At 26.5% G+C, this 14,437-nt stretch overlaps 2 protein-coding genes across 3 annotated transcripts in view; one reads left to right on the top strand and one right to left on the bottom strand.

Annotated features, from left to right (window-relative positions):
* LOC101504024 (uncharacterized) overlaps positions 1 to 526 on the top strand; it is a 7,929-nt gene extending 7,403 nt beyond the window's left edge. For both annotated transcript variants that reach the window (XM_004513038.4, XM_004513037.4), the window contains one exon: positions 3 to 526. In XM_004513038.4, coding sequence (XP_004513095.1) covers positions 3 to 185 — 183 coding nt within the window. In that variant the 3' untranslated portion in view covers positions 186 to 526. The remainder of the gene's footprint in view (positions 1 to 2) is intronic.
* A 940-nt stretch (positions 527 to 1,466) lies between these two features.
* On the bottom strand, positions 1,467 to 4,809 carry LOC101503035 (probable protein arginine N-methyltransferase 1.2). Its single transcript, XM_004513034.4, has 9 exons — positions 4,521 to 4,809; positions 4,376 to 4,386; positions 3,503 to 3,658; positions 3,310 to 3,373; positions 3,052 to 3,194; positions 2,858 to 2,945; positions 2,623 to 2,738; positions 2,313 to 2,463; positions 1,467 to 1,909 (listed from the first exon to the last, which is right to left on the bottom strand). The coding sequence occupies exons 1-9, from the start codon at positions 4,744 to 4,746 to the stop codon at positions 1,704 to 1,706; spliced, it is 1,161 nt and encodes a 386-aa protein (XP_004513091.1). The 5' UTR covers positions 4,747 to 4,809; the 3' UTR covers positions 1,467 to 1,703.
* Positions 4,810 to 14,437: the final 9,628 nt, after the last annotated feature.

The following is a 14,437-nucleotide window of genomic DNA, read 5'->3' as shown; positions in this document are numbered from 1 at the left end:
AGGGAAAAGTTTTGAGATCAAAAGAAAACAAAAAAGGCGACTGGAAACAGAAGATAAGAAAAGGAATAGTGGACACAAGTGCAACGCTTAAGAAACACGCAACCAAAGTTTCAAGTCATATACGACAGTGGTGGAAGGGAAAGAAGACAACCTCCTCCAAGAAGAGTTCGAAGTCGGAGCTTTAGAGCTCTCATAAACTAACCCTGCATCTCCTGATTATGGAAAATAACTTCAAGATATTTTCACAATGTTTGGTTACTGGTACTACACACAAGACAGATTGGAAGTAGGAATATTTGGAAGCAATCAAATGAGAACATTACAATCACCACTTTGAATGATTCATATTCCAATCAAGGATTTGGTATCTACGTGTATTTTATTAGTGAGGCAATTATGCATGAGGGTGGATGTATATCAGCTAAACTACAGTGATGCTTAAGATGTTCCCTAGGGAGTTCAATGTTCACCCTTCCCCACTTTGAGATTCATTGACATCTATTTTTATGAAAATTTTGTCACTCAATTTACTGTGTCACATCACCAATGAACAGTTAATAGAATCAAGAAAACTCAAATCCTAATAGTTACTAAAATTGTTTTAAATTTCTCTTATGTTAAATATTTTTACATATTATATAAGATTGACACATTCACTAAAATGAACAGTTGATATCTCTTATCAAATATAACCTTTACATTCTCTTATTAATGTTAAAGAGGAAGAAAATCATGCTAATAAAAAAATACATTTGCAAAATATAGTTAATATTGTAAAATGTATAACATCATATGAAATGAAATGTTCATAACTTTATATATCAAGTACTATGATGTAAATTTCATTTAACATGTTTGCTTTAACTTTTTGGAGTTAGAATGATTTGTATTAATAAACCAAACTATCCCTGTACGAAAATGATTAAGGAGCTAAAAAATCTATCACTTATGACACACCATATTTGTTAAGAGAGATAGAAAAAATTTGTTGGAAGCAACCCATCTCTTGCTTATAGAAAAAATTGACAAAATCACCTCAATAATCAGTATTATAGACTTATTTGGAGAATACATTGTTTAAGTTGACTTATTTAAATTTATTTACAGTAATAAACACTCACAAAACGGTTTGAAAACACTTAAAAAACAACTTATAGTATGTCTAAACAATTTTTAACTAATTTACATAAATTATCCCAGATAGTTTATGAAAACAACTTATAGATTATATAAAAACAGTTTGACTTTATTTTACCTTATCTTGTAAAGTAAAAATAGCTTATATATGACTTTATTTTACCTTAGGTTGTTAAATAAGTTGTTTATGAAACAAAACCTAAATCTTTTGCCATTTAAAACTTTGATTACAGCATAAACATAAACAATTTCAAGTAATCCACATGGTCTCAGGATTATTTATCATCCGGTGATGATGTCAATAAATAAAAGTATCGACACTAGCAAACTGGCATACTTAAAGGCAATATAGTTGTTGATATCGTCTTCTGGACAAACAATAAATAGATTTTCAAATTTCATCATTACATCCAGAAGGGACCGAAACAGAATTGAGAAAAGATATGAGAAAAAATTCAAATGAAAAAACAATCAAAGATACAATCCTCAATTGGGAGCTTCTAATTGTTTTCAAAATCTCACAAAATTGGAGTGCATAGGGAAAGCGAGACTCAATAAAACTAGACTCAACGCATCTTGTAATACTGAACCCTTGAAGCATTGCATCGCCTGCCATTCAATGAATACTTGAGCATTATATCGACATCCCGAGGATTCTTTTTATTTGGAGCCACAGTCATGCTCCCTACAATTGTCTCGCCCTCACAAATGGTCAAAACATCTTCCAAATATAGGACTGTTTGTTTCCAGTGTGTAGCCCGTGATCTTGGCCCTGCATATATATGCACAAATAGGTGAGACCACACAATCCACAACAAAGAAGGAACAATAAACACGAAGACTCTTCACAGAACTCTTGCATACAAGTTTTCAACAACCAATTCTCAGAGCATACATGCAACAAAGTTTCAGAAGCAATGTCGGTTCATACTTGATACTTCTAAGTGTAAATTATAAAAAACATCAATAAATCAACTTCAATGTTCATCCTTTCTAATTATACTCACCCCTTCTCTCCTTTGAAGTATTTAATCATTTAGGCCTTAATCAAAAGGAAGAGTTTAATGTTTAAAATATAGTATTAATTACCATCGATTGATAGATAATAACACCAAAATATTAAGGGGAAAAAACCAAACCACGACTATACAGAACTGAAGTAGAAAGAAATTGACCTGTTGAGAAGCCCATCAATTTATGACACTTTGTAAATGATACATCAAAATATGCCACAAGAGCATGAATAAAATCGTCACGAGCAGCTACAAGCTTAAAAGGTGCTGTGAATGAACAATCTCCTGAAGACATTTTTGAGATGTCCATTGTCTGAACAAAGATGAACCAGTCAGTGCAAATCATGCAATTCTAACAAGAAATTATTGACCTGAATCTAAAATAAAAAATTTACTATTGTAGACATTATATGAAACATACAATGCAAGGTACATCAAACATTAAAGCATCATCAGATCTGCAATTACCAACCTTTAGTAGCTGACAGTTTGTTGCAATCTGATTCTGGTCAACTGTGTCAACAAGAGGCTCCATTAAGGCTTGCTTCTTGATGCAGCTCATGTTAAACCCATATACATTGTTCCAAACTGATATGTCAAACGAAGGCATAATATAATTAAAAACGAAATTTAACAAGTATTGGTTTGGACATCTTTTCAAGTATAGAAGACACATAATCATATTTAGCAAGAGGTCAATAACTCACACTCTATTTTATCCTCTTTGTAGTCTTTATCTTCAATTGCAGTAAGATAGAGAGATGCTATATCCGGTAGCACAATTCCACCATCCACCTATGCAAAAAGAAGAAAAATCAAATTGAGAACCACCCAATTCTAGTACATGCAGAATATATAATCAACTAACTATCAACACAACAATAACGAAAATATAACTTACAAGCCACTTGTCACGTGCATAGAGCACAGAATTTAACATATTCTCAAACAACAAGAAATATCCCATCCATTCCGAAATGATTATATCAACTTTAGGAACTGGAAGTTCAAGTTCTTCAATCTTCCCTTTCAAAACTGTTATAACTGTAGAAAATAACATCATAGTAATTAGTGAGTGGCTTTCAAAATTCATCAATCTACCACAAGGGAATATACTGAAAATGAAAATGAAAACATAAAATATATCCATGATACCAACCTTTAGAGTAACCATTAGTTTCAACTATCTCCTTAGCCATGTCCGCCATATCAGAGCACTCGACCTGAGTTGTTAAAATTTAAAATGGTTTATTTGAAAGTAATTTGGAATACATGACAATATATAAATTCCAGATATCAATAGAACATCATGACTGATAAGACAAGAATGATAAAAGGAAAGACAAACTCACAGCATAGACATGTTCTGCCCCTGCTTTGGCACAGAATAGTGATAAAATCCCAGTCCCAGCACCGACATCAAGAACTACTTTATTCTTGAATAAAAACCTATTCTGATAAATAACATTTTGATATGTCTTGGTTCTTACAGAATCCTTCAACATTTCCTGCAATTAAAAACTGGTTAGAACATACCTTTCAACATCAAGCATGAAAAAACATGCATCCCTTAAGAGCCTCACATGCAAAATAAAAAGTATACAATACATCAATGCAGCCAATGCTTTCAATGTACTTATACCGTTTAGAAAAATAAACAACGTATAAAAACAAATTTTTAACAACTAACTAGAAAACAATAAATAAATAAATAAACCCTGTTTGAAAACTTAACAAAATAGACTGCAGATGGCAGATACACTAGCTAGTAGAGGATAAACTGGCAGATTGAATTTAAAGTGTTTGATCAAATTAGCTATATTATATTAATGAAGATACGTTATAAACTCAAACAACACTTGATGTACTACATCAAAAAACAATATAAGTTAGTAAAAAACGCTATAAGCTCGTGAGAGAATGGCCATTACAAAACAGCTCTACTTCAATCATACAAAGTTAAACGTTTTAAGCTATCTCCTATAAGCTAGCGGTTTGGACTTCCAAACACAGCCAAGTAAAACCAATTTTCAACAACTAGAAAACAACAAATAAATGAAAAAAATATATACTTTTTCTTAAATATAATGCAAAAAAATTAAAAATTTGATCTTTGTTAATATTTTTTAACTCCTAAAACTATTTAAACAAGCTTCAAAACAAAGACAAAAAAAATTTGAACTTGCAACACAACATGAAGCTGCATCCAAGTTGAGCACACTTACTTCATGAATTCCTGCAAACACAAAAAGTTAAACAAAATTAGTTAATACAAGCTTTATATATTTATTTAACAACAAATACAAGTAAATAAAAAAAAAACTAAAATTTAGGTCAAAAAGAAAAAGCATGTAAGTTGATTAAAATTACCAAAATGAGAGTAAGAATCGAAGTAATAATCAGCGCTAGTTTTGCCATCAGAATCATCAAGGTCACAGCCACACATGGATTGGTCGAGGTTAGATGTCTCAGCAGCATCTTCGATGACTTCATCAGCATCTTGAAATCGAAGGTGGTTTTGGTTATTGTTGTTGTTGTTCATGGCCATGTTTCTGTCTTCTTCGTTGTTCTGATTCTTGTTTTTTCGCCGACCCATAAACTACAGAGAACACACTGCAAATTGCAAAATTAGGGTTTTAGGTTTATCAACGTATTCTCTCATATGTATAACTTTTTAAATTTTTAAAATTTAGTCGTGATCTCTGAATTTTTTTCTTTTTTTTTTTTATTTAATTCTTATGCGATCTAACCAATCATAACTCACTATTTTATATTAAAAAGATATCTATCTAATTTATTTATGTTAGTAATTTTTAAAATATTTTAACAAATATTTGTTAAAATAAGATATATCCACATATATTTATGTGCTGAGATGTTATTTTAAAATAATATATATCCATATATATTATTATTACTATTAATAAATGTAGATTTATCATATAAGATTTACACTATATTCCTTGAAGTTATAATATTAAATTTTTATCATTAGTATGTGTTTATAAACTTTTTCATATTAACAATATATGTCAATTAAGATTTTCTTTATATTTAATGGTTATTATGTTTATTAAAGAAACATGAAATTAGTTTTTACAAGTATTAATATTATTTAAAATAATCTTTAAAAAATATTACAATATTTGTTGTTCAATCATTATGATAATAGATTTATGATAATTTAAAGTTTGATGGAGAAGTAAATAAAATCATATCAATATTTTTTTGGTTGAAATATGACATCATTGCTCCTTGTTATCTTAACTAAAGCTCAATTTAATCTAATTTCTCTACATATTCATTGTTTTCATCATGTAGGATAGTTAGAATTTTTTTAATTTATGCAACTTCTATTAAAAAACACTGTATATTTGTGTGATATAAGCATTTAGAAATGGGAAGAAAGAGAAGTTACACGTAAAATATCACTCAATAGAGACGAATAATAAAACATAAGGAAGAGACAACGAAAAAGGAATGTAAAAGAATAAAGAGAACTTGCTATTCTTAATCCCAAATAAACGAAGAAAAAAAATGAGAATTTGAATAGATAGCTTATTTTTGTATACAATTAGAAAGGTGTATATGAATATGATGATGATATTGTATGATTTGGGTCATGTATCTTGGGCCCAGCATAAATTTTTATCCTTCTCTATATACAATTAGAAAGGTGTATATAAATTTTTATTTTTGTCCTTCTCTATAGTAACTTTGTCATCTAATTTTTGTCCCAGTGACTGGTATGAATAGAATACCAAGGCTAGCAAAAAATTAAAGTATTTATAAAAGAAAAAATGTTTAAAACTATATAATAGTAAAGAAAATTATAATTTACTTTGTAAAACCATACAAAAAATAAACGTTTGCCATTAATCTAAAAATTAAAAGTGTTTATTGATATATCATTGTAACTCTTAAATATCTTATAAATAAAAGTTGAAACAAACAAATTATAATATATATATATATATATATATATGAGACAATTTTTTGTCATATATAAATTAAGAAAATTTACTTAAAATTTGAAGACAATTCAAAAACAAAAATTATAATTTATTTTCAAATTATATACAGAAAAATGTGCCATTGGACAATTAATTATTGTGCTGATTAATATATTCTATGTAAAAATATATAGAAAATTCTAAAACACTAATTATATGGTAGAAAAATGTGTCATTGATCAATTTGTTGCATTTATTCACACAAAAATTCATCATACATATATTTTTGTTTATTAAAATCCGAACTAATCTAAAATATGTAACAATGTGCGATCTATGCGATATCACAGATATTTTATTAGTTAAACCAATAAATTTATACTCCTACGACATCATGTCATCCAAATAAATTATATTGGACACGTTATAAAAAATTTAGATGACACTGTTTTGAAGTTTCACTCTCAAACTTCTAATACCTTCAACATTTATTTTATCATCATTTTAAATTATCAATCGGACAAACTCTCCACTAGTCTTCACGGTATCAAACATTTCTGGATCTCACCGAAAGTGTTTTATGACGGTAGAAACAATCAACCCATTTTGATTTTGTAGCCTCGTCAATTGTCGCTATAACACATCTTTCTCTCTCATTGTCCTTACCACATTGGTTTAGGAGTTTCCATTATCTTTCTTCATTTCTCTTAATCTCTCTAAGTCTTGGTGTGTTTGCACACATCTAGCTTGCACATGATCCATATGCCTGCAATAGTAACACCTAGTTGCTCATATCTAACTTCAACATTGTCCTTCCTATGAGCAACAATTGAACAAAATATTTGTATGACCTTGTTGGTAATGCCAACAAGAGTAACCTCAACCTGTAATCACAAATTTAATCATTTGCATTCATTAATTAACATGCTTGTTAGTTAAATGCGTTGATGTTGTCATAGAGATTTCCTTTCGAATCCATTTTAAATTGTTACAACTCCATCTTCAAGCAAACACAATTCATCGAAAATTTTGATGCATAAATACTTTCACAAACTTTTTCCATAAAGCCTTTGATGTTCTTCGTCAACAACTATGTTTATCTTAATTTGGAGCTAAAGTAAATCGTATCGTACTCACAACCTTCATTTGAGTTATGCTCCAATAACTTGCACTTATGGAGGTTGGTTTCTCCTATTAAATCATCATCAACACCTTGTTGCATAAAAATATCTTGTATAGTACAATGTCCGAATTGTAAAATCTATTTTTCATATAAATAATGAAATTTCAAACTTTGGTGTGTTTTCTATCATATCTCTTATGTCACAGTTGGAGAATTATGCACATACACAAGATCTTAGATGAAACACACACCACAAAGAAATCAATAAAAAAAAAAAACTCACAATATTTATGTGGTTTAGTATTTTTTACGTTAACGAAAACAAAAACGTTCAACAATTATATTCATTATCTTAAATAAAAATACACCAATAACAACTCAATTCAAATTGCGCATCACTTGACAACCTCAAGTTATATTATATACATGCTACTTGCTATAAAGGGACAAATTGGAATTGAGAATAAATAATGTGGATTTATATCCCCCATAATGAATCAATTGACTTCTAATTTGTAAGAATTCAATCATCATATCTCAATAACTGCAGGGGTGGACTTATGATAAAATTTCAAATATTAAAAAAAACATTATCTATTACTACAGAGTATACACCATACTGTTATAACTAGAAGGTTATAAAGTAATGAAGTGTTTCATGAGTTCCAATGTACAAATATGACTATCCAACATATAGCTAAATTTGTGATCAGGATTGCTTGGTTGGCATAGAGCTGGACTTTGAGTTATTTTAGAGGGAGAAAGAACAATATGTTTGATTAAGATTATTCGGAGAGAATATCATTTATTTAATTAACATTATTTTTATATTTCAGCTATGTGTGTGTAAGTTTTTATTTTATTTTCAATATTTTATTAAAAATTAGTATTTATAGTCTTTGAATAAAATCATTTTTATCATAGAGAAAAATACAAAATCATTTTTTATATTTTTTTCTTCTAAAAACATATGCATTCATTAAAATTAGTAGAATATATTAAAATAACACAGATTCAATGTAGCTAAAACTGAAAATGATAAATTTGATAATAAATTCATAGCATTCATATTAATAATATAAAATAACAAAAATTTTATAAATATGATAAAATTAAAGTGAATAGACATATTTCAATTTTTAGTGATGATGTGACAATATATGTAATGGATTGAAACTTATATATCAATCTAAATCAAACAAACAATGTAACAAGATACAAAATCAAATAACACTATACTAAGATGATGAAATTACAGAAAAAATTCAATTTTTTTTTTTTTGAATTTATGTGAAAACTGGTTATTTAGATAAAAGAAGATAAAATCAATGCAGAGGAGTAATTCTAAGCCATAAAAAAATTCAATATACTCTCTCTTAGGTGAATGAGGAAAAAGAAAGAGAATATTAAAGGAAAGGTTGAGAGAGAATTATGTATTAAAACTCACTTTTTATAATTTAAAAAAAAAACACAAAAAACACTATATATCAAAATCACTTTTATTTTAATTTATAACAAAAGACTCTATATATTTCATAAAAAACAAACCAATTTGAAGAAATAGTAGTAAACAAATTAAAAGTTTCTGATTTTATAATGAAAAAAATACATAGAATTCTAGGCAAGATATATTTTATCACACGTGTTTCTGAAATTTTAATTTGGTGAATAAAACAATTAATTAATTAAAATGATTATTACGTTTATCATATATATATATATGGTCATGGTCGTACATCATAGGGAATGCAAGAACCCCTTTTTATTTGAAAAGAAAAAATTTATTACAAATGGGTGTTGGTTGTACCAAAAAATAGTTGTTGGGTCAAATAATATAAATCAGTAGTATACGGGTAAAGTTTCTTCATTTTATATACACTTAATTGATTGGGAGAAAGGTGTAAAGAATAGGCACACTTGCATGAATGGTGTATAGAAAATTCTCACACAAAAAGGCAAATTTTGGAGCACATGTATAGTACACTTGAAGTTAACATAGACCAGCACATAGGAAGCATAAATACCAGATAGTGCTGTTTTTAAGTTTTCTATACCACATCTATAATACTCTAAATTTTAAATCTTACATGTATATAAAAAAAAAGTACACCACCATAATAATAAGTATATTTGATTTCTGCAGATATATCATTTTTTTACTTTTATTTTATTTAATAAAAAAATTCATATTTTATTTTTGTCCTTATTATTTTGTTTAGTCTTTACAAAATTTGTTGATATTAAAATTGGTTTTTGTAATATGTAAAATATTTAGTTTTTGAAGTATAAGCTACATAAGGACGGTAAAATAAATATTACATAAAAAAAAAAAAAAATATATATATATATATATATATATATATATATATATATATATATATATATATATATATATATCTTTATAGATACCAAAGAGATATTTAAACCTTATAATAAAGATAAAGTTTAAATAAATATATAATAATTTTAAAAAATTTAGCACTTGCCGTGACAAAAGCGACTCATTTTTTCACATTCATCTAAAGCAAAATACATCCGATATAAAAAATAAAATAAAAAACTAACTTTTTGTTTGGTTTAATATAAGGGAAGGGATGAGAGGAATTTTAATAGAGGGGAGAAGAGAAGAGAAAAGAAGTAGAGATATATTTAGTTCAAAAAAGAGAGGCGAGGGCATGATCGACCCGTAGAATTTACATGCCCTAGACGAATAAAGAACATATTCATTTGTAATTATTTCAATATTATATTTTGTATGTTTTTTCAAAATCATTACAAATTCAATTTTAATTCAGATTTTCAAAAAAAAAAAAAAATTCAATTTTTGCCAAAAAAGTTGGATAGAAATCAAAACAGGATTATTTAATTTATCATGAAGTTAATAGACTTCAAATAAAATATTAACAATTTCAATTTAAAAAATATTTTCTGCAAAATACAAAAGTTGAATGAATAATTAATATTATTCTATAAGATGTGTTGACATTAGAAAAAATAAATAAATATCTTCAAGTAATTGATCAGTATATATAGTTTGATTTTTACTCAATTGTTAAATCTTATCTATTGACTTCTAATTTTTCAAGCAAAATTTTACCATCAAGATTAGAAGAATTATTATATTTTTGCAAATTTCAAGATATTTACAACATATCTTAAAGTTATTATCAAATAATGATTTAATCCTTAATACTAATACTAATTAGGTTAACTTCCTTGTAGACATTATGTCATTAGTTAGTCAATTTGACATTCTTCCTCTCATTCATTTCATGGCTGCTTCCATTACATCTTCTGGATCACTTGGAGTCCAATAGAATATATATATATAGTACTTTCTTTTCTTTTCTTTTCTTTCATTTTTTAACAAGAAAAGAGTCCTTTCACAATAAGCTTCATTAGAAATATATAAATATATGTATATTGCTATATAGCAAAAATAGGTTAGATTATTCGTATTAAAAAATATAGTTGATCAAATTTAATTTATCTAATTCTAATAAAAATTTATGTATATTGTCTAAATAATATTCGATAATCGATAAATTAGATCATTATAAATATAAAAAAGATAAATTAAATTAGATAATTATAAATAGGAAAAATAAACTATTTTCTTCAAAATATAAACACGAGAGATGTTGGTTTTTTTTTTATTTCCTTAAAAAAATATAGAATAATTTTGTTTATAAATCATTATAGATGGAATATATATTAATAACCAAATATTAGCAAAATTAGAAAGTAGAAGTTAACTTATATAATATAATACACCACCTCTACTTTGTGTTCCACCTAACACTACACATTTTAATTGTATATAAGTGTATAATTAATTAGTATCAAAATCTAATTCGTTCTCTCATTTTATTTTTGTACAACTCATTAAAATCTCTAATATCTCAAATTCATTATTTCACAGAAAAATATTTGAAAATCTCTAACTCTTGTAACTTAATCATTCTTATATAACTGAAACAAATAAAAAATGAATTAAAGAGAAACAACAACAACGACTCATTATAAGAAAATATGAAACAAAAACTCTAATTACGACATCTATTTATTTTAAGAAATATATATTTAGTTAGAGATATGTCGTTAGATTTCTCCTACAACTAATAGATCAATTTCTCACTCATGAGATTATTTGAATGAATCTAACGATAGACCATTACATAGATAACCAATATTAAGATCTATATTTTTCAAACATATATATAAAAAAGGTAATATGTGTACACACTTGGGCCACATTTTTGGGTTTACAATCATAGCAAAAAGCATCAAAATATTAACAACAAAATTTGTCTCTTTGTGTGTGTAAGTGTATAGCTAAGCAATCTATAAGAAATTTGTAGCATGCATATATAGTCAGAGACAATTGGCTGTCATGTTTGAGTAGATTAACATTGCTTCGACTTTCTCAATAGGAATAATATTTTTCGTCCACAAAAACGTGTGTACGAACACGGTAGTGATGCATGCAAATTATAAGCATATATCAATATACAAAGTGCAACTTAACACTTCCAAAATATATATAACATAGATCACTTCGAATTAAGCAACAAAAAATAAAATAAAAATTGAAGGTGGAAAGATAAGGAAGAAAAAAGAATCTTGAAATGTTAAATATTTGCCTACTCTAATCCGACCTACTCAATATTCTATATTTATATCTCTTAAACATAATCCTAGCATCATTATAGAAAATACTCCCCCGTGGCATGTTCCCATTTGTTTTATATCTTTTGAGAAGATTCATATGCCCTCTAATAGAGATACATTTAATAACCATTTAAAAATACATTTGAGTTAATGAATGTCTTATAATGCAAATATAAAAATAAAATATTGAATATTGGAAAAAAATTCTTAAACTCAAACAATAGAAGTTGATTTCAATCTATTGTGAGAATCAAATATAAAACTAAAGTTTTATAATAGTTTATAAAAGATAGCATCCTCGTCTTTTTATAAAGATGAATTGGATTTAATGTAAATAAATAATTTTTGATTTCTTAATATATACTCTTAGCAAACCTTTATTTTATTTTATTTAAAAAAAATATTTTGTAAAATACCCAAGTGATAACGTGATGACTAATTAGCACTAATCATAATTATGATCCACTAACGACAATGTTCAACGGGACACATAACAAGGTCAACAGCCTCTTACATAATTAAGTACAATTAAGTACAAACATTATGAGTTTCATTTTCAAACATGCCTTCATTGGATTTCTAGTTTTTTGTTGTTGTTGTTATTTTACAAAGTTAAAAGAAGAAAGGATTGATGGATTATCATAGTTATCTCAATTTAAAATTTTCTCAATCGTTTCTATTATTTTAATTTTATTTGTTGGATAAGAAATTTATATTATATCTATAATTCATATAAAAAATTTCACAAAACTAAAATAATTTGATATGTTATTGAAACTCATATAAATTAATAATTTTCAATAAAAATACTTAACTATGAATATTTATCTATTAAAAAAAAGTGACATATTGGGTCTTCACAAGACTTTGAATTATCACAGCTAGCTGTGAACAATTAAGATGATCATGAGCACATCCCTTATATGACGTAGTAGATAGATTAATTACTAGATTCCCTCAAACTTTATGATTTTTAAAACAATTTTAATGTTGGAGAAGATCCTTCTAATCAATTGATGAATTAAGCACCGTCCTTGTAAACAATATGTCATTAATTAGTCAATTTCACAATCTTCCTCTCATTCATTTCATGGCTGCTTCCATTACATTTTCTGGCTCACTAGGAGTCCAATAGACTATATATATAAATAGTACTTTCTTTTCTTTTCTTTCATTTTTTAGAAAATAAAATAGTCCTTTCACAATGAGCTTCATTAGAAATATATAAATATATGTATATTACTATATAGCAAAAATAGATTAGATTATTCGTATTAAAAAATACATTTGATCGATCATATTTAATTTATCTAATTCTAATAAAAATTTATGTATATTGTCTAAATTATATTCGATAATCGATAAATTAGATCATTATAAATATAAAAAAGATAAATCAAATTAGATAATTATAAATAGGAAAAATAAACTATTTTCTTCCAAATATAAACAAGAGAGATGTTGGTTTTTCTTTTTATATTTCCTTCAAAAAATATAGAATAATTTTGTTTATAAATCATTATAGATGGAATATATATTAATAACCAAATGTTAGCAAAATTAGAAAGTAGAAGTTAACTTATTATTTTAAAAATCTATGAACAAGATGAAACGAATGATAATATCTCTAAATGTGTGAAACTATATAGACATAGGAAATCCAATTCCATTGAAGTAGGTAGTTGTAATTGAAGAGGGTGAGTCGTGCATGGAGCATGAGTTTGGAATATAATTATTTTAATTGAAGAAATGAATCAATTAGGATACATTCCACCGAATCATGTTGGATAGAAATGTTAAAAATTAATGTACGTAGAAAAAGAGTGTAGGTCTAGTAATTAGAAGAGCACAAGTAGGAGTCAATTATATTATGAAAAAATAATAAAAATTGTTGTGGTGAGACCATTGTTTGATACTTGTCTAAACATTAGAGGTTGAAGTAACCGCACACTCGTCATATAATCCCTTCAATCACGTTCTCATTAACTTCAGATCTATATACTTCATCTTCTCTTCCTACCACATGCATATTCATCTTTTTCCTATTCTCTATTTTTATAATATAATACTAAATATTTTGTTAATTAAACTTTTATGGTTTAACAACACAATCCCGACAAATATCTTATATTCCAAACTCGTAAACGCTTTTTAGCATGCATATATACATGTCTAAATTACTTCTCCAAAATAATATTATCTTATGAAAATTTTGTACATAACCATATACCTAAGTGTGTGATATATACGTGGCCTTGTTTTCGTATACTAAGTTCTTAATTAATCATTATGTCAATCATTAACGTTGAATTTGGAATTTGCATATATTATCATCGAGAAAAATTGGCACATGCATTTTTGTTATTCAATCAATTTCACATTAATTATAAACTCTCTTTCTATATATATACGGGGTTAGTGCAAGCCAAATAATAAGGAGCTAGTACATTGAAATAATTAAAAAAAATTATAATTTTATAAACAATAGTATATTTAAAATTAAATGTTATAAAAATATAAATAGTAAATTTAATTTTTTT

Source organism: Cicer arietinum, chromosome 8 (assembly GCF_000331145.2).
Source record: "Cicer arietinum cultivar CDC Frontier isolate Library 1 chromosome 8, Cicar.CDCFrontier_v2.0, whole genome shotgun sequence".
Lineage (NCBI taxonomy): Eukaryota > Viridiplantae > Streptophyta > Magnoliopsida > Fabales > Fabaceae > Cicer > Cicer arietinum.
Note: the sequence above shows the minus strand (reverse complement) of the source record. Positions and strands in the feature narration are given on the sequence as shown.